We start from the raw sequence: 21,252 nt of genomic DNA, 5'->3' as shown, positions 1-21,252 counted from the left end.
ACTCGTTAACAACAAACTCAGTCAGGGTTTTATTTAAGGACACTTATTTTTGTACTTCATTCATTGTTCTTTCTCTCACTTTGCACAGTCAGTTTGTTTAACTGTCTTTATTTATTTACATGTGTACTTTGTGCACAGTTTTTTTTTGCAGGACCATTAAGTTGTAATTCTGCCTGGCCCACAGGAAAAGGAATCTGAGGGTTGTGATGTCATGTATGTTCTCCAACAATAAATCTGAAATCATTGGGAGAGCAAGGAATAATGATGTGACAAAGATTTGTAAGGAAACAGAGAATACAAGGGTCATGAAGGGAAATTAATGAAATAGATGACAAAAAGAACAGAGATGATGAATTGGATAAATGAAAGCAGAAGAATTTGATGGCGTTATAGAATATAAAAGGAATGTCAAGATGGAAGATCTTAATGATGGAGAGAGAGGGATGAGAAATGACAAATGGGGAAATGGAAAAGGAGAGACAGAAATGGGGGTTATAAGAGGAGAAAAATTAGAAGGACAGAAAAGGGAATGGGCAATAAAGGGAAACAAAGACAAATCGTGGATGGACAAAATGTTGAATCTTCAATTGATATTAAAATCTGTTTTTTTTCCTGATTTAGTAGATTTCATGAATGAGACGTCAAGAACACCAGCAACTTTCAAAAATATTGTGCTATCTAAAGCAGCACAGACGCACCGATTCAGGAAACTTAGGGCTCCCACGAAATGTCGCAAGTGTGACAGCCTTGTTATGATGAATGGTGCTGAGTGTGAAGAGGTGAGATTACAAGAGCAAAGTTCAAAATGATGTCTGTGGACATATACCAATGACCAACAGCTTTAATGTTTTTAACTGCATCTGAGGCATTCAGAGAATTGAAAACATTGCTTGCAGTTGTTAAAAAGGATTAAACAGTTGAGAGTGAACAAATCATCTGTGCTTTGGGAGCTGACCCTGGTGGTGTACTGGCCTAAAATGAGCCTTCTATTTCTGATGCCCTCTTTCTAGAGCAGCTTTATTTTGGCTATGGCCTGTAATGCACGTTGAAAGAACCAAAGACGTTGATCCAAACCAAGGCTTTTATTAATTAAAAGACTGGAGCATATCACAAGTAGGTCGACCAGTCCAGAATGACCTGGTCTGGCTAGGAGCAATCCTTTAAGACCTGCCAGTAGGTGTGGCTACACTCTCAGCCAATCACAGTCATCCTACACTACAATCTGTATATATGTACATATACACATTGGTGATAGAATCTGTACTATCACATGGTCCCCTTGGGACTCTGCCGAGTTTATGCGCCCTCTTGCCTGTGAACCAGTTAGGTTTTGGTTTCTTCTGGTACCTCTTTCATGTTGACAACATTTAAAAAAAATTTTTAAATGTTGATACGTGAGGTGAAAAGAAAACCAGGCTTTTACTCAAATTGCTGTGGCCTCCGTTGAGAATGGCTGTTCTCGAGTATGTGTCACGGTGGGTACCAGCTGCATCAGGAATAGCTCGGTGATGAGTGAGCATTCCTTAGGGACAACTAGACCTGCATGTTAAATAGGAAGAACTTGTGCAACAGGCTCTCAAATTCTCACTTCATTCCCTCATTTTCTTGTTGAATCCTCATACTCTTGATACAAATAGGTGCCTGGAAAAGATTTCAGAGGGCACTCCAGTCATTGTAACCCAGCAAGTACTGAGGGACGAGGAAATCGATTTGAGATCCTGCCCAGTTCTCACCCCTGCTGAAGATATTAATCATCAAGAATGAATCCTTAACATAAAAGCCATTCCCAGTGCAGCCTGTAACTGGTGTTTACCAGTTGCATTTCATGCAGTGTGACCAAAAGAATCCCTTGAATTTCCTTTACATTAAAGGCCCTTGACGTTTTCAGTTCTCTCTGTCAAAAGAAACTACAGACTTGGGAACATCTCTTTTGTATTAAATGCTGATGAATATTTTAAGGGAAATTTCAGTCATTTAAACTTCAACAGTGAACAGGAACAAAGATGCAACCTCTGAACAAAGGAATTTTTTGACTAACAAAGTACTGGAGGAGATTACAAGCTGTTTCTGAAAGAAAATTTCTGAAACAGCAAATCCCATCCTTTGAGGATCTGTCAATGCTAAGCAACTTTGATGGTTTACAATTTGGTTACCTGGACAAAGAAGTAGAGGGTAAAAACACCAAAACTCAGCCAGTCTTCTCAGCGTCTTTAGGAGACAGATATATTGCTGACATTTTGGGCCTGAGCCCTTCTTCAAGAAGTAAAGGGATGGATCAGTAAGTTGGCAGATAGTATGAAGGTTGGAGGTTACAACAGAACACAGACAGGATGCAGAGTTGGGCGGAGAAGAGGCAGACAGAGTTCAATCCAGACAAGTGTAAGGTGATGCATTTTGGAAGGTCAAATGAAGGCTGAGTAGGGTACTTAAAAGAGTGAAAAACAGGAGACCTTGGGGATCAAATCCATAGATCTCTCAAAGTTGTCATCTAGGATGATAGGATAGTTAAAAAGTCTTATGGTATGCTGGCCAACATTAAGTCAGGGGATTGAGTTCAGAGGGCCATATTTCAGCATTATAAATCACTGATGAGACTACACTTGGAATATTGTGTTCAGTTCTGGTCAGCTCATCACAGGATGTGGAAGCTATGGAGGGGATACAGAGATTTACCAGGACCTTGCCTGGATTGAGTTATGGAATATTTGGGAATGTTTTTGGGAGATAATTGGTAAAATTAGAGTAGGTTACATACATACACACACTTTAAAACAGATCTTATTTGAAATACTGAAGAATTCATATTCAGTGACTTTACAGAAACTATGGAGAATGCTATGTACATTTCACAAGTAGGTGATAATTGAAATGATGTCACCAAATGAATTGACTGGAGACAGGTTGTCTATGTTGGACATTTTTTGCAAGGCTTCTGACCTCTCTGCAAAGTGCTCAAAGGACATTAAGAGGTTTGTTTACCTAAAACAACAGATGGGAGCTGAAGACAAACTCCTATTGTTTGCTGGAGAAGGTGGGAGGGGGGTGGTTGCAAGTGAGAGAGAGAAGGACATGTGGCTGGCAGTTGGAATCTCAGTAAGAGAGACACAGCTGTAACAAGCAGGAGAAGCTTGGTGGAACTGAAACAGAAGCTCCAGAGTGGCGGATGGCTGGAAGTGCTATCTGTCTGATGTTTCTCTTGGAAAAGTGGAACAGAAAGGAACTCTTTGATAGCCTGAAAGAAAGATGTTATCATCTGGAGAATCCTGATGGGGCAGGTTTCATCAGCAAGACATTGAGGTGACTAATGGTGGTACCTCAGTTGTGGAAATCCTGGAACAACACCTCTCTCTCTGTAAACCCTATAAGAACCTTCCTGAGTGGTATACATTTACCTTTTGAGCACCAAAGCCTGGTGAACTTTATACATGTTAAGTGCTGTGCACAGTATAAGAATTGCCTACAACAAGAGGACTTTGAAGAATGAGAAGTGAAATTGGACTGTGAACTAATTTACACACACATTACATACATGTGCGCTTAGAATTAGAAGGGGGTTAAGTTGGGTAGTTAAGTTAATAGTGATAAGTTAAAGATTGATTCTGTTTTCATGTTTAAAGCTAATTAAAAATAACTTTTGTTAAAGTAACCATTGTTGTGATGAATATCTATTGCTGCTGGGTTTTGGGGTCCTTTGGGCTCGTAACATTTTGAAAATATGTCTTGTGAGGTAAGAATTTTTCTAATTACACCCAATTGACCTACACCCACAGTATATTTTGAAAGGTGGAAAGAAACCCATGCAGACATGGGGAGAATGTACAAACTCCTTACAGACTTCAAACTCAAGTCCTGATCGCTGGTGCTATAACAGCGTTGCCACCCTTTGGTACAAAGAAGGATGAGAGGTGACTTAATAGAGGTCTATAAGATTACGAGAGGCACCTTTTTAACCAGGCAGGAGTAGCAAACACTAGAGAACGTATACAAAGTGAAGGGAGGGAAGTTTAGGGGAGACGTCAGGGACCAGTTTCTTTTTTACATAGAAAGTATTGGGTGGCTGGAATTCATTGCCAGGGGTGGTAGTGGAGGCTAGAACAATAGGGCCATTTAAGAGACTCTTACATAGATACATGGATGAAAGAAAAATAGGAGTTTATGGGGTAGGGAATGAATAGTTTTTTTATTGGTAGGTACAATATCGTGGGCCATAATGTTCTCTGTTTATTTTTTGCAGTGCTCTCTGGTCTGTCATAGAAAATGCCTCGAGTCTATTGCTATCTTATGTGGCCACCGCAAGCTCCAGACCAAGATCTGTTTATTTGGTGTCGACTTTGCACAGACAGCAAGAGAGACAGCTGACGAGGTGCCCTTCATCGTCAGACACTGCACAGCGGAGATAGAGCGACGAGCACTGGGCATACAGGTAGAGCCGGGAAGGCAGTTGGGGAGTGTGCTGGAAAGGATACCACATAAAATCTTGATATAGACACTATATATAAGGCAGGAAGCCTGGCAGGCTCTAATATTAGTCTGAATGTGGCAAATCGTGTCCACCAAACCCTGTATCTTGCCCATGAACCGATATGTTGGTCTATCCTTACTCCACAACAGCAAGTACTTCTCTCCCCTCCCCTCTCCCACCAAACAAAACCTGCATTTTAAAAAAAATAATTTTTCTTTGGAATCTGGACATCACTGATCTCTATTACCCTGATGGTGGCAATGAGCCATCTTCTTGAATATCTGTAATCCTTTTTGTGAGGGTACATCCATAGGGCTGTTCGGGAGGGAGCTGCAGGATTTAAACCCAACAGGAGGGAAGGAGCAGCGATGTCAGGATAGTGGAAGGGAACACTTATCGAGTGGTTCCTATTCCCCAGAGTTATTGTCACATCCCACAACTCCATTTTGTCACACTTGATTTTGCTTCAGGTTTAATTTGCCTTTCAATAATTTGGAATTGGATGTCAAACTGTTGTACAATGCTTGTTATTCTGATATTTCAGGGAATCTATCGAATGAATGGCTCAAAGATACGCATCACTAAACTGCGCCAATCCTTTGAAAATGGGAGGGATCTTACTGACATGTCTGAGAACTCACCTCATGACATCACAAACCTGTTGACCCTGTACCTTCGAGAGGTGAGTTACAGGCCTGAACACTCGGTCGCAATCTGAGGCTGATATTTAATTTTAGCCACCATTTACCACCACAACAAGGCAGTGACTTGTGTGCTCTGGATGGCTGGTGGCGGCCTTTTTACTGATTATTAACATTCTAATTTGAATGTGATTGTATAAATAGAGTAAACGATGATACTATGATCCAGTCAACAGTGAATCCTCAGATGATCTCAGGTGTGTTTCTCAACTAAGTTGTGTATCACTTCATCCCATATCCCAGTACCTATTCAATGCTAAATAAATAAATGCTGAAGGCAACTTGAGATGCTTTATAACAAGTAAATTACATTATCTAAACTGGAGGCTGTTCATTGAGTAACAGCCCGAGAAAGGGAAGAATTAGAACCGCGCCCCCCCCCCCCCCACCCCACGAGCTAAGACAAGAGCAAAAGAAAAAGGGCAATTTATTGATGTTGAATTTGAAATGAAGTGGATAGAGAATTCCACATATTGGATGCAGACGGAGTATCCTGATGTACCTCGGGAAACTCCATGGTGTTATACACAAAGTCAAAGGATTTCATTACCTTTTGACTCTTTCGACCCTAAGATGTCAGGAGATGTGTTTGTCAGTTTCCAGAAAATATTAGAAATTCAAGTTTGTTATCATCTGACTGTGTGTGATTACTGTATTATACTGCATTATGACTGTACATGTTCAACCTGACAAAACAATGTTTCTCTGGATCATGGTGCAGACACAAACACACATGGTGCACACACACATGGTGAACACAAGGTACACACATGGTGTACACACATGGTGTACACACACACTGCCCACACAAACACACATGGTGTACACACAGTGCACACATACACACCCGGTGCCCACTCATACACACATGATGTGCACACATACATACATGGACACACAGTGTGCACACATACACACACAATGCAGGGTACATCGGGTGAAGATTAGGGCAAACCGTGATTATTTACTAGCTGTTGCATCTTATTTTCTGCTGATAGTAACTTGAGGCCTTCACATTAAATTTGGTCAAGTAATTTGTTTCTGCCATCATAGGTGGATAGCACAAGCAAATTTTCTCTTGTGCCCTTATGGTTTTTAAATTGACATTTCCCTTTCATTAATTAAAGCTCCCGGAGCCAATTGTTCTCTTCAGCCTGTACAATGATTTTATGAAGTTTGCCAAGGAGTTGCACCAGGGCTGTGATGAGCTGAAGGACAATCAGGCTGAGGGAAGGCCCACGGCTGCTGAGACAGTATCACAACTCATACTGAAGGCCAAGGCCTTGCTGCAGAATCTTCCAGTTTCCAACTACAACACTCTGGAGCACATTATCAGGCATCTCCACAGGTAGGCCTAACGTTAACATACACTCTGATAAAATGTGGAATGAAAAAGAAGGTTGTATTAATCGCTTTGGTGTGAAAAGATCAGAGATTAATGGCTCAGGCAGCTGTCTCTGTGACCTATGGAAACTGTAGATGTGGCAAATAATGTGCTTGAGGTGATAAAGTAGTGTTTGGCTGTGAGATTATCCATGACACTCAGTCTATCATAACTCTAATGACGGTCAGTATGTAGCCAACGTCTGTTCCTACGGTACTCCCTCAGCCATGTGTCCACATCTACTGTACCCATCATTGGGCTGGAGCAGCCATTCCCAACCTTTTTTCAGCTATAGCCCCCTCCAGGACTCTGCTTAGTTTATGGGCACTCTTCCCTCTGAATGGTCAAGCTTTGGCTTCTTCCCAACTGACAACATCAAAAGCATAATAAAAAATTATTGTACACAAGGTGAAAAAACAAGGTCCCCGTTGAGAATGGCTGGGCTACTGGAAGAATGTTTGAAGTGAAACAGTATGGTTTGTATAAAAACACTGCACATTCCCTTCAGAAAGAAAAGGATAGTGTAAGCTTACCTTTGACAGAGCATTTTAAAATTTCAGTTCCAATGTAGAAGCCAATTCTGGCCATTTAAACCTGAGCTCCCAATTACACCCAATTAACCTACACTCCTTACTTTTTAAAGGGTAGCAGGAAACCGGAATACTCGGGGAAACCCCACACAGACATGAGGAGAATGTTGAAACACCTTCCAGACAGTGCCGGGTTTGATCCCGGGTTGCTAACGCTGTAATATAGTTGAGCTAACTTCAACACTAACTAAGCTGCCCTGATTTTTCCCCAGCACTAGTCCAATTAGAAATGTCTTGATGACAAAACTGAAACTGGTTGGGTAAAGGATTTTTCTTCTGAGTCTGAATGTTTGGAGACCTACTGACCTGAAAAAGTTCATATTAGCTGAAACGCGATTCATATGAAGAGCCAACTGAGCAATAATCTAAATTGATTACTTGAGTAGCAGGTGCCTCACAATAACCAGGAACCTGAGGAGACATTTGCCTTTTTCATATTGGCAACCCTCTAAATTGGCAGGTGAATGACCTGCTCTAAAATACCAGTATTTCACACTGGACCTAGAAAAATCGGTTGCGTGCGCCCTTTCACATTACCAACCCGGTATTGCAGAGCTAAGGGGAGAACAACCTCCAGCAGTGACGTCCTAAGTGACATATTATGTACTCGAAGGGAGTAAATGCTTTGTTCTATAAGGAGATTACGCACACCTCACCCGGTCTGTACCATAACCTCACCCCAGCCCCTCACTCCCCACTCTACCAAAATCTCACCCCAGCCCCTCACTCCCCAGTCTGTTCCCATACCACACCCCAGCCCTTCACTCTCCACTCTGTTCCCACACCTCACTCCAGCCCATTACTCCCAGTCTGTTCCCACATCTCACCCCAGCCCCTCAGTCTCTGAGTGGGGGGAGGAAGGAAGTATGTGGGTGTTATGAGTGAGAAAATAGATTTGATGGGTCTCAAAAGCAATGATTTTATTTACAAAGACAGTAATGGAGATAACACACTCACACACAGTTTATAGTGAGCATGGGAAAGTGGTAGCCAGAATAAAACACATTCGAGTGTGGGAAAGTTGCACTGGCAATGAAACATGCGTAAAAAATTACTGCTAGAAGTAATTGAGAATTGATTTTTACTCCATACCACAAGTTCCTGTTGTTCACATTCTGTTCTCTTAACTGTATTCTCTGCTGTGTTCTTAACTTTTTGTTCTCTCCATTCCCTGCCTCTTTAAGCACTTCCCACACATGCAAGAACATCATCAGCACTTCTCTAATGGGGCCCGGCCTACCGGGTCACCCCTTCACACTGGAGCCAATTTGAAATGGATCGTCTATGATACCTTCCTAGGTGGCTAATTCCCGGGTTGATTTGGAATCCCATTCGGGTTGGGAGCATTTACACTGGTATGTGAGCTTGTAAATTGCCGGTTAATTACTGGTTTCAAGTTCCAGTGTGAAAGGGGCTGTTAGCAATGCCACAGCCTGTCTCCATTGCTTGCCAATGGGTTCTTCAATGAACTCCACACCTGTTGAAGTTGGTATTCCACTTCACTCGAGAGTCGTCATCATCTTGTTTGTCCACTTGAATGCCGAGTGAAAGCCTTTTGTTCTGCAGACCTTGTAAAAGAGTTTTATATGTGCGGTGCTATGGGTCAAAGCCTGTTATTGTCTGGATCAAAACTTCAGACCTGTCTGTGATGCATATTGAGATGAACACACTCCAAAGTCAGCATAGACTGGCCAGAGTGACAGTGGAGGAAAGGACAGGTACATTTTTGTGACTCCAAAATAAATCTCTTCTTTTACAGAGTGGCAAAACGATGTGAAGAAAACAAGATGTCATCAAATAACCTGGGAATAATCTTTGGCCCCACGCTAATTAGGCCTCAGGCATTGGAAGATACTGTCTCGATTACTTCCCTGGTGAACTCCGGATACCAGGCTCAAATTGTAGATTTCCTAATCATGCAATGCAATAATATATTTGAGCCTAAACAAGATCTCAGTTCTTGGACTCACCCAACCAGGAATTCGTCAATGGAACATACTGAACAGAGAGCAGATGTGGCCCTGAGTTCAGCAAAAGGCAGGAGCCAATCCTCAGAGGTAGAGACATGTTAACTTAGGCTCAAAAATGTAACAAGTACAAATTTAGTAAATATCTTGGTAGCGTTTTAGGTACACACAGTCACCAAAAGCTTCATGTCAAGTCAAATGTTTTGAGGTCTTGGGCTGGTTATTAACATTCACGAATAAAAATTATAGCACGCAAGGTCATTTTCATTTGATGATGTGCAGCCTTGGTAAACAAATGATTGAATGCAGGACCGTATTTGCTGAGGTTAAATTCTAGGGAAATTACTCAGCTATATACAGCAGGGCTAATACCATATCCATGGAAAATTTGAATATCCATAGTCTAAGCAAGCCATACTGGCAGCAAAGGGCTGGAGGACATTAGAAATGTAACTAACCAAAAAACAGGCTACATTATATCTAGTATCTGGCCTTCATAAATCATAGTATAGAGTATAGGAGCTGGGAAGTGATGTTGCGACTATTTAAGGTGTTGGTGAGGCCAGGTTTGGAGTATTGTGTTCAGTTCTGGTCTCCAAATTATAGGAAGGATATAGATCAGGTGGAGAGGGTGCAGAGAAGATTTACAAGGATGTTGCCTGGCTTACAGCATCTAGAGTACAGAGAAAGATTAAGGAGACTGGGACTTTATTCATTGGAACGTAGATGGTTGAGAGGGGATTTGATAGAGATATTTAAAATTATGAAGGGAATAGATAGACTAGACGTAAATAGACTCTTTCCCCTGAGGGCAGGGGATGTTGGAATAAGGGGGAATAAGTTAAGGGTTAGTGGGTAAAACTTTAGGAGAAATATTAGAGGATGCTTCTTCACTCAGAAAGTGGTGGCAGAATGGAATGCTCTTCCAAAAGAGATAGTTGTGGCAGGGTCCATTCAGTCATTTAAGAGAAGTTTGGATGTGTACATGGAGGTGAGCGGCTTGAAGGGAAATGGGCGGAGAGCGGGGGGGGGAAGCTAGTGGAGTTGTTCAAGTGAACCGGTGTGGACTCGAAGGTCCAACATGGCCTGTTTCTGCGCTGTAAATGGTTATATGGAGTCTTTTTGGGAAGAGTAATATGATGAGATTTAATTCCAGGATTTTAACACTAAAGGTGACAAACTACATAAATTGCTATGGAAGATGAGGCAGATGGGGGAATCATGGTTAAAATAGCAGTTAGCACAACGCTGTTTCAGCACCAGGAATTGGGACTGGGGTTCAAATCCCGCGGTCTCTGTAAGGTTTGTACATTCTCCCCACGTCTGAGTGTGTTTCCTCTAACCTTTCCAATCGTACTGGGGTGTAGGTCAATAGGGTGTAATTGGGCAGTGTGGGAATCTTGGGCCGAAAGGGCCTGTTACCGTGCTGTATGTCTAAATGTAAAAAAAATTAGGTTATGTTAAATAAGCCATGGCTAACTTCGAGGAATACATAACTGCAACAAAAATAAAGATCTCAGAGGTACCAGAAGGCAACAGATAACGAAGTCCAACCATGTCTATTATGTTAAAGGTGGTACACTGAATCAAAAGAAAAGGCCTATTATGTTAAAGGTGGTACACTGAATCAAAAGAAAAGGCTTATCAAAAAGGACCTCAACACTGAGAAAATCTTAATGTTCAAAGTATCTTTATGACGGGAGAGTAGAATTTGTAAGTAATCCAGCAAGAAGCAAATATTAACATGAGGTTCCTATTCAGATTGGGTCAGAAGAAATATTGAGGATCAAGGTAATTTTTCCTGCTTTCACAGAAAATTTTTAAAAAACATTGCAAGAGAAAATAAATAACTAAAAGAAATTGGCATACTAAAATACTGAACCAATTAACAGGACAAAGTAAATATCTCCCCCCCCCCGTCCCGAAAGGGCTAAATTTCCAATCATTCTAGAATGATCTCCAGATTGAAATAAAACAGATGCGATCTTCCTATGTTGGAAAGGAATGAGTCAGCCCATCAGTAGTAGTAGGATCTAGAATAAATGGTGACTGAACTCAAGACAGATTTACAGACTTTTAGATACTTCAAGAACCAGGGAACATTTAGTTGAGGTTAAGAAGCAGCCTTGATCTTATTGGACAGCAAAGTGACCACAAGAGTCAAAAAATGAAACACAAAAGTCTGCAGATTACAGTAAAAACCCAAACCAAACGCTGGAGGAACTGAGCTGGTTTCACAGCTTTCATAGGAGGTAAAGATATATGGCTGATGTTTCGGGCCTGAACCTTTCAAGGCATGAGTAAAAAAATAGGCGTGTTTGTGTTAAAAAGGCCGGGAAAGTTGGTGGGGGGGGGGTGCACACACCACCTGCAGTGATTTGTTTTCTCCTTGTACATTACGCCCTACCTGTGTGCTGTTGTATGTATGAGGCTGGCCCACCCACTACTGACTCATTTCCTATGTTTCTGCCCCTTATGACCTGGCCATAAAGGTCGACCTCCCATCCCCCTTCTGGCATTCCTGTACCTGGATCCGGGCCAGCTAAAGTCTCGTGTTTATTAAAGCCTATTATTCCCCAGCTCTCGACCGTGGTTATTGATAGAGCCTTAAGCCCTTTCATACAGTCAAAAAGCCCTTGGAAAGGCGGAGATTCTCCACCCTTACGTTGGGAGACGTACCTCCATGAATACGCTCTGGTTGGCTCCAAGGTGCCGACTGCAATCCCTCTTGGGGGAAGGGTCAGCGGTGGAGCACTGAACTCTGCTGCCCAGCATGAATGTAATGCCACTGCAAGCAGCTGGCTAGGGATGGGCTGAATACATGGCAATGACGCCATTAGCCCACGATCCATCTCACTCACCCCTTCTCCCTTCATGACCCCCTCATGGCAGGGGTCCAGCAGGGGCCATTAGGGTAGGGATGGCCAGAAAGTGCCATCAGGGCAAGAGCCAACAGGGCAAGGGTGGCAGGTGGGTGTGCCAGGGAAGGGGCAGCCAAGCCAGCAAGAGTCATCAGGACAGGGGCAGCCGGCAGGGACCATCAGGGGGCAGACAGTATGGGCTGTGACAGCCCTGCCAGACACTCTGGCAACTCACTGGGCCACTTCAGCACCAGCGGCTTAATACATGGCAGAGCAATGGCTGTCTTTCTTACCCATAATCCCTCATGCAGCTGGAACTGTTCTGGGAAACACAGAGTGGTTCCAGCTATGTGGGGGATTATGGGTATGGAAGATGGCCATTGTTCTGCCACATGTTTATGACGGGCAGTGCCACAACAGTCTCCCCACCAACAATGGCTCCAGACGACAGTCCAAGGGGCTGCTTCGCATTAAAGCAACTCTGGTGCAGCCTTTAGGGCTACTCCATGAACAGGTCGGTTTAAAATGTTTATCCGCCTCTGCAGCCCCGTAGCAAAGTCGAGACCCAGCTTGAAAACACCTAAAAGGTGTTGTGAATAAGAGGATAGGAGAGAGGGAAGGTGAGAATTAATTAGATGAGGTTTGGCTCTGAAAAAGGTGATAGGGAAAAGGAAAGAGAGAGAGACAGAGCTTTAGAGGAAAGGAGGCATGGTGGGGGGGGGGAGCTAACAGAAACTGGAGAAATCGGTGTTAATGACATTCGGTTGCACAAAGTCAATCTCGCCCTCCCCCAATCAATTCTCTCCTTCCTTCTCTCCTATCCTCCTCATATTTAAATGAACACCATTTGTCTGTTGTTGGTCTATTCCATTCTTCCCTTTTCCCAAGCCTTTTCAGTATAGATTCCCATCTCTTTCTTTCTCTCATACCTTGAAGGGGCCCAAGCCCGAGACATCAGTAAGATATCCAAACCTCCTATGGATGCTGTGAGCCAGCTGAGTTTCTCCGGCTTCTGTGTGTTTACAAGGGTCATGCTCTTGCTCCTTCTAGTTTTCATCTTTCATTAGGTTTCTAAAAATCCAAATGGTGATCTTTTATTACAACTTCAGCTGGATAAACATTAATATAATGGACACTGCAACCTCAGTATAATCAGAGAACTTATTACAAATGGTCCTTTAAGATGTTACACCAATGCAGCATGTACCTGTAACAAAAACAAAATGCTGAGTACATTCTCCCTTCTCCATTACGAAACATCTACATTTTGAGGAGTCTTACTCTATTCTAGATTGTTGACACCAAGTTCCACCAAGGAAGACATAACTAACCTTCGGGAAATTGTTGCGGATCGGATATCTAATGTGACGATCGGGGATCTAATGTGAGGGAGGGAATAAAGGAAGTAATTGTAAGTCGAGAGGTTGTATTAGTTAAATTGCAGAGATTAAAGGCAGATAAATCCCCAGGGCCGGATGATCTGCATCCAAGATGGCTGAAGGAAGTAGCCCAGGAAATAGTGGATGCATTAGTGATAATGTTTCAAACCTCCTTAGATACTGAATTAGTTCCTGAGGATTGGAGGGTGGCCAATGTAACCCCACTTTTTAAGAAGTGAGGGAGAGAGAAACTAGGAAACAACTGACCAGTTTGCCTGACATCAGTAGTAGGGAAGGTGCTAGAATCAGTTATTAAAGATGCAATCGCAGTACATTGTTATCATCGGATGGAGTCAACATGGTTTTGTGAAGGGAAAATCATGTCTGACTGATCTCATCGAGTTTTTTGAGGATGTAACCAGTAGAGTGGATGGAGGGTGGGGAGGGGTGGAAATCAGTGGATGGGGTATACCTGGACTTTAGTAAGGCATTTGATAAGGTTTTGCACAGAAGACTAGCGTACAAACTTGAAAAGCTGGTATAGGAGGTATGGTATTAAGGTGGATAGAGAATTGGTTGATGGACAGGAAGCAAAGAGTAGACATAAATGGGTTCTTTTCAGAATGGCAGCCAGTGATGAGTGGGGAACCGCAGGGCTCCGTGCTGGGGCCATAGTTGTTTACAATATATATCAATGACTTAGATGTGGGAATAGATAGCAATATTTCAAAATGTGCAGACATCACGAAGTTGGGTAGCGGGGTTGGCTGTGTTGAGGATGCTAGGAAGGTGCAGAGTGATTTGGACAAGTTAGGCGAGTGGGTCAAAATGTGGCAGATGCAATATAATGTGGAGAAATGCAAGATTATCCACTTTGGAGGTAAGAACAGGAGAGAGGACTATTATCAAAATGGTATCTGTTTAGAAAAGGGAAGATGCAGAGAGACTTGGGTGTTGCCGTGCATCAGTCATAGAATGTGGGCCTGCAGGTGCAGCAGGTGGTGAGGAAGGCAAATGCTATGTTGGCATTCATAGCAAGAGGATTCGAGTACAGGAGTACAGAGATCCTGCTGCAGCTGTACAGGGCCTAGGTGAGACCACATCTGGAGTACTGCGTGCAATTTTGGTTTCCTTATCTGAGGAAGGACATCTTCGCCATGGAGAGGATGAAGAGAAGGTTCACTAGACTGATACCAGGGATGGAAGGACTTGCATATGAAGAAAGGTTGGATAGACTAGGCTTGTATTCTCTGGAATTTAGAAGAGTGAGGGGAGATCTTATAGAAACATATAAAATTCTTAAGGGTTTAGACAGACTAGATGCAGGAAGGTTGTTCCAATGCTGGGAAAAACCAGAACCAGGGATCACAGATTAAGGATAAGGGGAAATTTTTTAGGACTGAGATAAGGAAGATTTTCTTCTCTCAGAGGGTGGTGGATCTGTAGAATTCTTTGCCACAAGACGTAGTTGAGGCCGGTTCCTTGTCAATATTTAAGTTAGATTTGGCCCTTGTGGCGAAGGGTGTCAGAGGGTATGGAGAGAAGGCAGGAACCGGGTACTGATCAGCCATGATCATATTGAATGGCAGTGTAGGCTTGAAGGGCCAAATGGCCTATTCCTGCACTTATTTTTCTATGTTTCACAGCTTTCCCAGATAAAAAATCAATTTAACACATGTTGGGGGAAGAAATTAGAACTCGGTATATGCGACTCTGAAAATTGTTCACTTGTCCCTCTCCCACTGCAGAGCCTGGTTCTCAAGCGACATTCAAGTGAAGGATACGTATCAGACAGATCCTCATCAAACGAAGCTCTTGATGATACACAAGACCAACGGAGAGTCAGCTCTGATAGCTGTGACGTGGCAGGCAAGTAACGTGACCTGCAGTTTGGGGCTTAGAACGTTAGCAACATCATGGGTGGTGTTCTCACTACTTTGCAATCCGCGGAAAGGGTGTCAGAGCGGATGTATGTGCACCTGGAATGGGATGCCTTACACTTAGCAAATGTTCTGGAGCCATCAGGTTTAGCCACCAAAATGAGAAGGAAACCATTCTATCCTGAAGAGTTGATCTCTAACATCAAAGAATGAGGGCATGATGGCAAAGAATGGGATTCAGATCAAGTTTATTGTTATCTGACTACATATATACAACAATGTTTCTCTGAACCATGGTCCATTCACTGTACATATCTCACGCACATCATATTAAAAAATTAACAAAACAAGCTAATACAATACAATTCAAGGTTAATAGAGACATTCAAGGCAACAGAGTATTGCCCTGGAGTCTACACCCAGTAGGAATAATCTGTTACCCATTCTTACAGACCTAGGCCTAATGATTCCACCGGCCTTCACCCTCCCAGCCACATCACCCTCCCACATTCCTTACTGATGCTCAGGTCTGTTTTAATTACAAGACGGGTGGAGGGCACCTAGCCCCGCCTCACAGGAGGTTCAGCAGGTTGATTCTGGAAATGAGGAGGTGTTCATTCATGAGGAGAGATTGTGTTACTTGGCACAAGATTCGCTGAGGTTTAGAAAGATGGCGGTTGGGGGGGAGGGAGAATCTTATAGAAACATAAAACTATGAAAGGAATAGATTAATACCACTACCAGGTGAGACTAGAATTAGGGAACAGAGCCTCAAGATGTCAGATCAATGAATTATCAGAATTCTCTCCTAGGGAAGCAGCAAATTCTGCACATTTCGCTATTACAAGCAGTAAGAGGTGACTCATTGAATGGTTTAAGACTGATAGATTTTTGTTTAGTGGGGTAATTAACGGTCTATGGGATATTGGGCTTCATTAGTCAGGAGATTGAGTGCGAGAGTCAAGAGGTCATATTGAAACTTTACAAATATTTGGTGAGACCCTACTTATTGGGGTCAGTCCTTGTCACCTCATTGGACGAAGGGTGTGGAAGATTTGGAGAGGGTGCCTGGATTGGGAAACAAGTCTTATGAGGTAAGGTTAGCAGAGCTGGGACTTCTCTTTGGAGCGCAGAAGGATGAGAGGAGACTTAATAGAAGTCTACAAGATTCTGAGAGGTGTAAGCCCTTTTTCCATTGGCATCCCAGTGAATTGGCCGTTCAGTGTCCCGGGATAGGACACTGTTTGTGCTGCTTCCACTGGGTCACCTTTAACTGGGACACTGACTGCTTTTCCACTGAACACACTCAACCCCGGGGATCCGAGAGTCTTCCTTCAAATGGAATGGATGGAAGTTTTCTTTTTCCACTGGTTTAATCAGCTGACACCTTGGATATGAGTTGGGGTTGAGGCCATCAATCCCTGGTGAGATTTAATGTCATTTGACACCAGCTTGAAATGATTGTTTTTCTTTTTCACTGTGCCCTTAATCGGTTAATTCCTGGGACAAGATGCCAGTGAAAAAGAAGCTAAAGATGAGGTGGATGGCCAGCACCTGTTTCCCAGGGCGGGAGTAGCAAACACCATAGGACGTCTGTATAAAGTGAAGGGAGAAAAGTTTAGTGGAGACTGTTTATTGATGTAATTACATATCACCACAGAGACGTCAGAGGTTTTTTTTACACAGAGAGTTGTGGGTGCCTGGAATGCCTTTCCAGGGTCAAAGCTGGGACAATCATGGCTAAGATACTAAAAGAATAGAGGGCGATGAGGTAGGGAGGGTTTAATTTTTTTCGTATGTATATATGGGCCAACACAACATGAAGGGCTGTAATGTAACAGTGGGGTTGAGGCACACCTTGACCGGCAGAGTTCCCTGTGGTCAGACCAATCCCATTATTCCCATTCCCTGATCCCAATGGTGCATTGATTATTCTCCTACCCCTTCTTCCTGTTGCAGGCCTGGTGGACGGAAGGCGAGCGGCCCTGGACGACACGGCCTCTCTGGATGGCCAGGACTCAGAGTGCGATGGCAGTGTCGAGCTGTCCCCGCGGGGCACCTTCAACCGGCAGCCTGGCAAATACCAGCGCTATGGCCAGGCCAAGACCCGCGCTGTCATCCCCAGGCCATTGGCCCTGCCCATCATCACGGCCCACATGCCAGCAGCAGCTGAGCCTCCCGAGGAGGCAGCAGACACAGAGAGGTCAGCATGGCCAAAGACCGGCAACTCCAGCCAGAGCTCGTCACCAGACAGCGGGACACTTCGGCGCGCAGCCGGCAAGCACAAGCGATTCGAGATGACGGTGGGGACAGCTCGGCTGGTGTCCAAGCTGCAGGAAAGGCAGCGGGCGGAGAGCAATGAACTGCCATCTATTGACGATGGCCAAACAATGAGGCCGCTGGGGGACCTTGAAACCGAGCACACCCAACACATGGCCACAGCCACGGCGTGGTCGCTGGGGGATCTCGAAACTGAGCACACCCAGCACGTGGCCATAGCCACGGTGCAGCTACCAGAGGACCTTCAAACAGAGCAGGCAGCCACAGCAAACGACAACGTCATCGCTGCACAGGGGAGCCTGGAAGCAGAGTGGGCGCAGCACATGACTGAGACAGAGCAGGAGCAGACGAGGGAAGGCGAGAGCCCGGGGGAGGAGCACGCCGAGCACGTGTGTGCCGACTTGAACAGCAACCAATCAAACAACGTGAGCAGCGAACAGGCACAGACGAGGGAACGGCGAGACGTAGAAAGGATGCTGCATATGCTGCATCACCGCCAGAGCCTGGCACGCAGGGAGGCCTATTTCGTGTGAGGAAACGGGGCAGTGACGAGGCCAAAGTGACCAATCAAGAGCGAGGATAAGACAAGGTGTTCAAGAGGGACAACATGGCACTCTTTGAACTGCTGACTGAGCTGAGTGCCTGTTCGTATGGTTAAATGGAACAATTCTATATTTTGCAAACTTTCTCTTCGAGCAAGGGACATAAATATTTTATCATAATAATTTTGAGCTTTTATGACCTTTTTTATATCGTGGATCATTATCATAAAGATTGCTAACCACATGTGGATTGTTATCCAATTAATTTGGGGTCAGGTTGGTAGGACCTCTATTCAACTTTGGCTTCAAATTGTCTGGGGCTGAACTCACTGGAATTTAGAAGAATGGGAGGGGATCTTATAGAAACAAACTTATGAAAGGCAAAGATAAGATAGAGGTAAGCAAGTTGTTTCCACTGGTGGGGGGAGTTTGTAACTAGGGGATACAGCCTCAAGATTCAGGGTAGTTAACTGTGTGTTTTTCTGGACTCCATACCTGAGGAAGGATGGTCTGAATTTAGAGGCCGTGCAGAGGAGGTTCACCAGGTTGATTCCAGAGATGAGAAGAGAGATTGAGTCGCCTGGGACTGTACTCATTGGAATTTAGAATGAGAGGGGATCTAAATGAGACATAAAATTATGAAAGGCATAGATAAGATAGAGGTAGGCAAGTTGTTTCCATTGGTGGGGGAGATCAGAAACCAGGTAGTAGATTAAGGACGGAGATGAGGAGGAACTGCTTTTCTGGTGAATCTGTGGAATTTGCTGCTCATTGAACCAGTGGAGGTGACCTCAGTAAATATATTTAAGACAAGGTTGAATAGATTTTTACATGGTCAGGGAATTAAGGTCAGCAAAGATGAGCCGATCATCAGATCAACCACGATCCTATGGAACAGCGGAGCAAGCTCGACGGGCTGGATGGCCGACACCTGCTTGTGTTCTGAACATGATGGATTAATTATTCCCAGCAGGCAGGCTAAAATGAAGGAAATTCATTTCTGCACAGCAAACTTCCATGAATAATAAGATGATTTTGTGATGGTGATGGAAGTGTATTGGTCAGGACACAGAGCAGAACCTACTCTGTTCCTCTAAAATATGGACATGGGGTCATTACAGAACGAAGTGTTGCAGCACTTAGCAACTCATGCACTTAAGGTTGCACATTTAGAATGTTGTACTTCACCACTCAAGCCCAAGGAGTTTTTAATTCAATGAGAGAGCTTCTAACAAAGCCTCCAGATGACTGTGCATTAAAATGCAACTCTTCCACTTGGGGAAGGAAGGATTCACTCCTCGCCTGCTCTATATTGGTTTTCTGCAGTTTTGTATTCAAACGGAATTATGGAAATCCATAGGGTGGGTGGTCTTCGGGCTCTCTGAAAGGGAAGGATGTCTTAGTGCAAAGGTAAAGATACATAACCAATGTTTTAGGCTTGAGCCCTTCAAAAAGATGGAGGCAAGTGCCTGAACAAAATGGTGGAGGGGGGAACAGTCCCACAGGCAGGAGGTAATAGGTGAATAAGGGAGTTGGCAAACAGGGGAAAGGAGATGGCTCTGAGATTGGAGTGGGAAGAGGGTGGAGAGCTGGAGGAGAGAAGACAGAGGGATGAGGAAGGAAGAGAAAATAGGGAGTGAGTTAGCAGAAATCTTCCAATTAATTTAATGAGCAACACCCAATATTCTTTCTGGGCACTCTCCAATCAGATGGTATTAACAATGACTTCTCTGGCTTCTGCCCACGATGAGGGTGGCATAGTTAGCACAACGCTGTTACAGCATCAGCGATCGTACAGGGTGCTGTCTGTAAGGAGTTTGTATATTCTCCCTGTGTCTGTAACAGTTTTCCCTGGGAGCTCCCACCCTTCAAAATATACCGGGGTTGTATGTCAATTGGATGTAATTGGATGGCACGGGCTCATGGGATGAAAGGGTCTGTTACCATCCTGTATGTCTATATATTGATCATAAATATTGATCACAGTGTCTGCAGACTTTCATGTTTTACTCTACTGAAAGGGAAGGACAATGTTGCTGCACGTTCAAGTTGATTCTCAGTATATTATGTTACATCATAGACCAGCAGCAATAGAAATTCATCGACAATGGTTTCTTAAAACAATACTTGTTATTAATAATATACAATCTTACTGAAAACTAAACTTATCCCCAACTATGCACAAATGTGTGTGTGTGTGTGTGTGTGTGTGTGTGGATTACCCAAACCATTATTGTTTAGGCACAATTCTAATAAGTCAATTCAAAGTTCAGTCTTAGAGGTCTTGTGTTGAAGCTCAGAATCCTTAAACTGATATTCAGATTTAATTATGAAGTAGGTGAGAGACCGAGTCATCAGACTTCTCAAAACTCACAAATTCTTGTAGATTGCTTTCAGAGAAATGTTCCTTCATACAAATAATTTGTCATTCCTTGCATAGGGGTTATGAAACCTGTGACTTCCTTGATGCTTCCATGAACCCAGGGAAGGGTTAAATGAAATGACCATTAGAATGTTACGATCCAATTACAGGACTGATCCGGTTTCCTTTATTGAGATGTGTGTCAATAGCCACAGTATCACTGCTCTCTTCTGTCAAGAAGAAGCAGCAGAAGTGATCATCTCACCAGAGAGTCACTTCAATTCTGTCTCTCTGGATGACTTTCTGATGAACTAAAATGCTTGTGTTTAAGTGTATTAATCACATGACTTGCTTGATAAATACTGGTTTTTGTTTTTCCAAAAGCCCGAGTCATCGGCAGATGGCCTTCTGTTTGATCTGATGTTTTCTTGAGTAAACATTCACTGTTTCAATTCAGAACAATAATGCTGGTTTACAGCTTTGAAATAGGTGTCAGGCTCTCTTGTCCAAAATGTTGTTATCTATGAATGTGTTTCCCTGTTCCAACCCCCCACAGTAACTTACTAAAATATAATTTATAAAATAAAATAAGCCTGCAACACCACCTTCCAAAGGAGAACAAAATTTTAAATGCCATCTACAATTCTTCTTTTAAATACAATATTGTAATGTTATATAATATAATATAGACAAATATAACATTTTTCAGCAATATTGCAAATCTAACATCTTGAAAGGCAATCAGCAATTACATTGTCCTTGCCTTTAATATGAGTTATCATTAAATCATATTCTTGCAAAATTAAACTCCAGTTTAACAATTGTCTATTTTTATTTTTCATTT

At 43.3% G+C, this 21,252-nt stretch overlaps 1 protein-coding gene across 11 annotated transcripts in view; it reads left to right on the top strand.

Moving 5' to 3' along the window:
* LOC138758574 (GEM-interacting protein-like) overlaps positions 1 to 21,231 on the top strand; it is a 197,261-nt gene extending 176,030 nt beyond the window's left edge. For 10 of the 11 annotated variants that reach the window (XM_069927700.1, XM_069927701.1, XM_069927704.1 and 7 more), the window contains 7 exons: positions 622 to 779; positions 4,235 to 4,423; positions 5,007 to 5,144; positions 6,291 to 6,511; positions 8,897 to 9,194; positions 15,093 to 15,213; positions 17,184 to 21,231. In XM_069927700.1, the coding sequence (XP_069783801.1) occupies positions 622 to 779; positions 4,235 to 4,423; positions 5,007 to 5,144; positions 6,291 to 6,511; positions 8,897 to 9,194; positions 15,093 to 15,213; positions 17,184 to 18,037 (1,979 nt within the window). In that variant the 3' untranslated portion in view covers positions 18,038 to 21,231. The remainder of the gene's footprint in view (positions 1 to 621; positions 780 to 4,234; positions 4,424 to 5,006; positions 5,145 to 6,290; positions 6,512 to 8,896; positions 9,195 to 15,092; positions 15,214 to 17,183) is intronic. The other variant, XM_069927703.1, reaches the window with a different exon arrangement.
* The last annotated feature ends 21 nt before the right edge of the window (positions 21,232 to 21,252 follow it).

The sequence above is a fragment of the Narcine bancroftii genome, chromosome 3, assembly GCF_036971445.1.
Source record: "Narcine bancroftii isolate sNarBan1 chromosome 3, sNarBan1.hap1, whole genome shotgun sequence".
NCBI classification, from domain to species: Eukaryota; Metazoa; Chordata; class Chondrichthyes; order Torpediniformes; family Narcinidae; genus Narcine; species Narcine bancroftii.
This window is presented reverse-complemented; position numbering and strand designations above follow the sequence as displayed.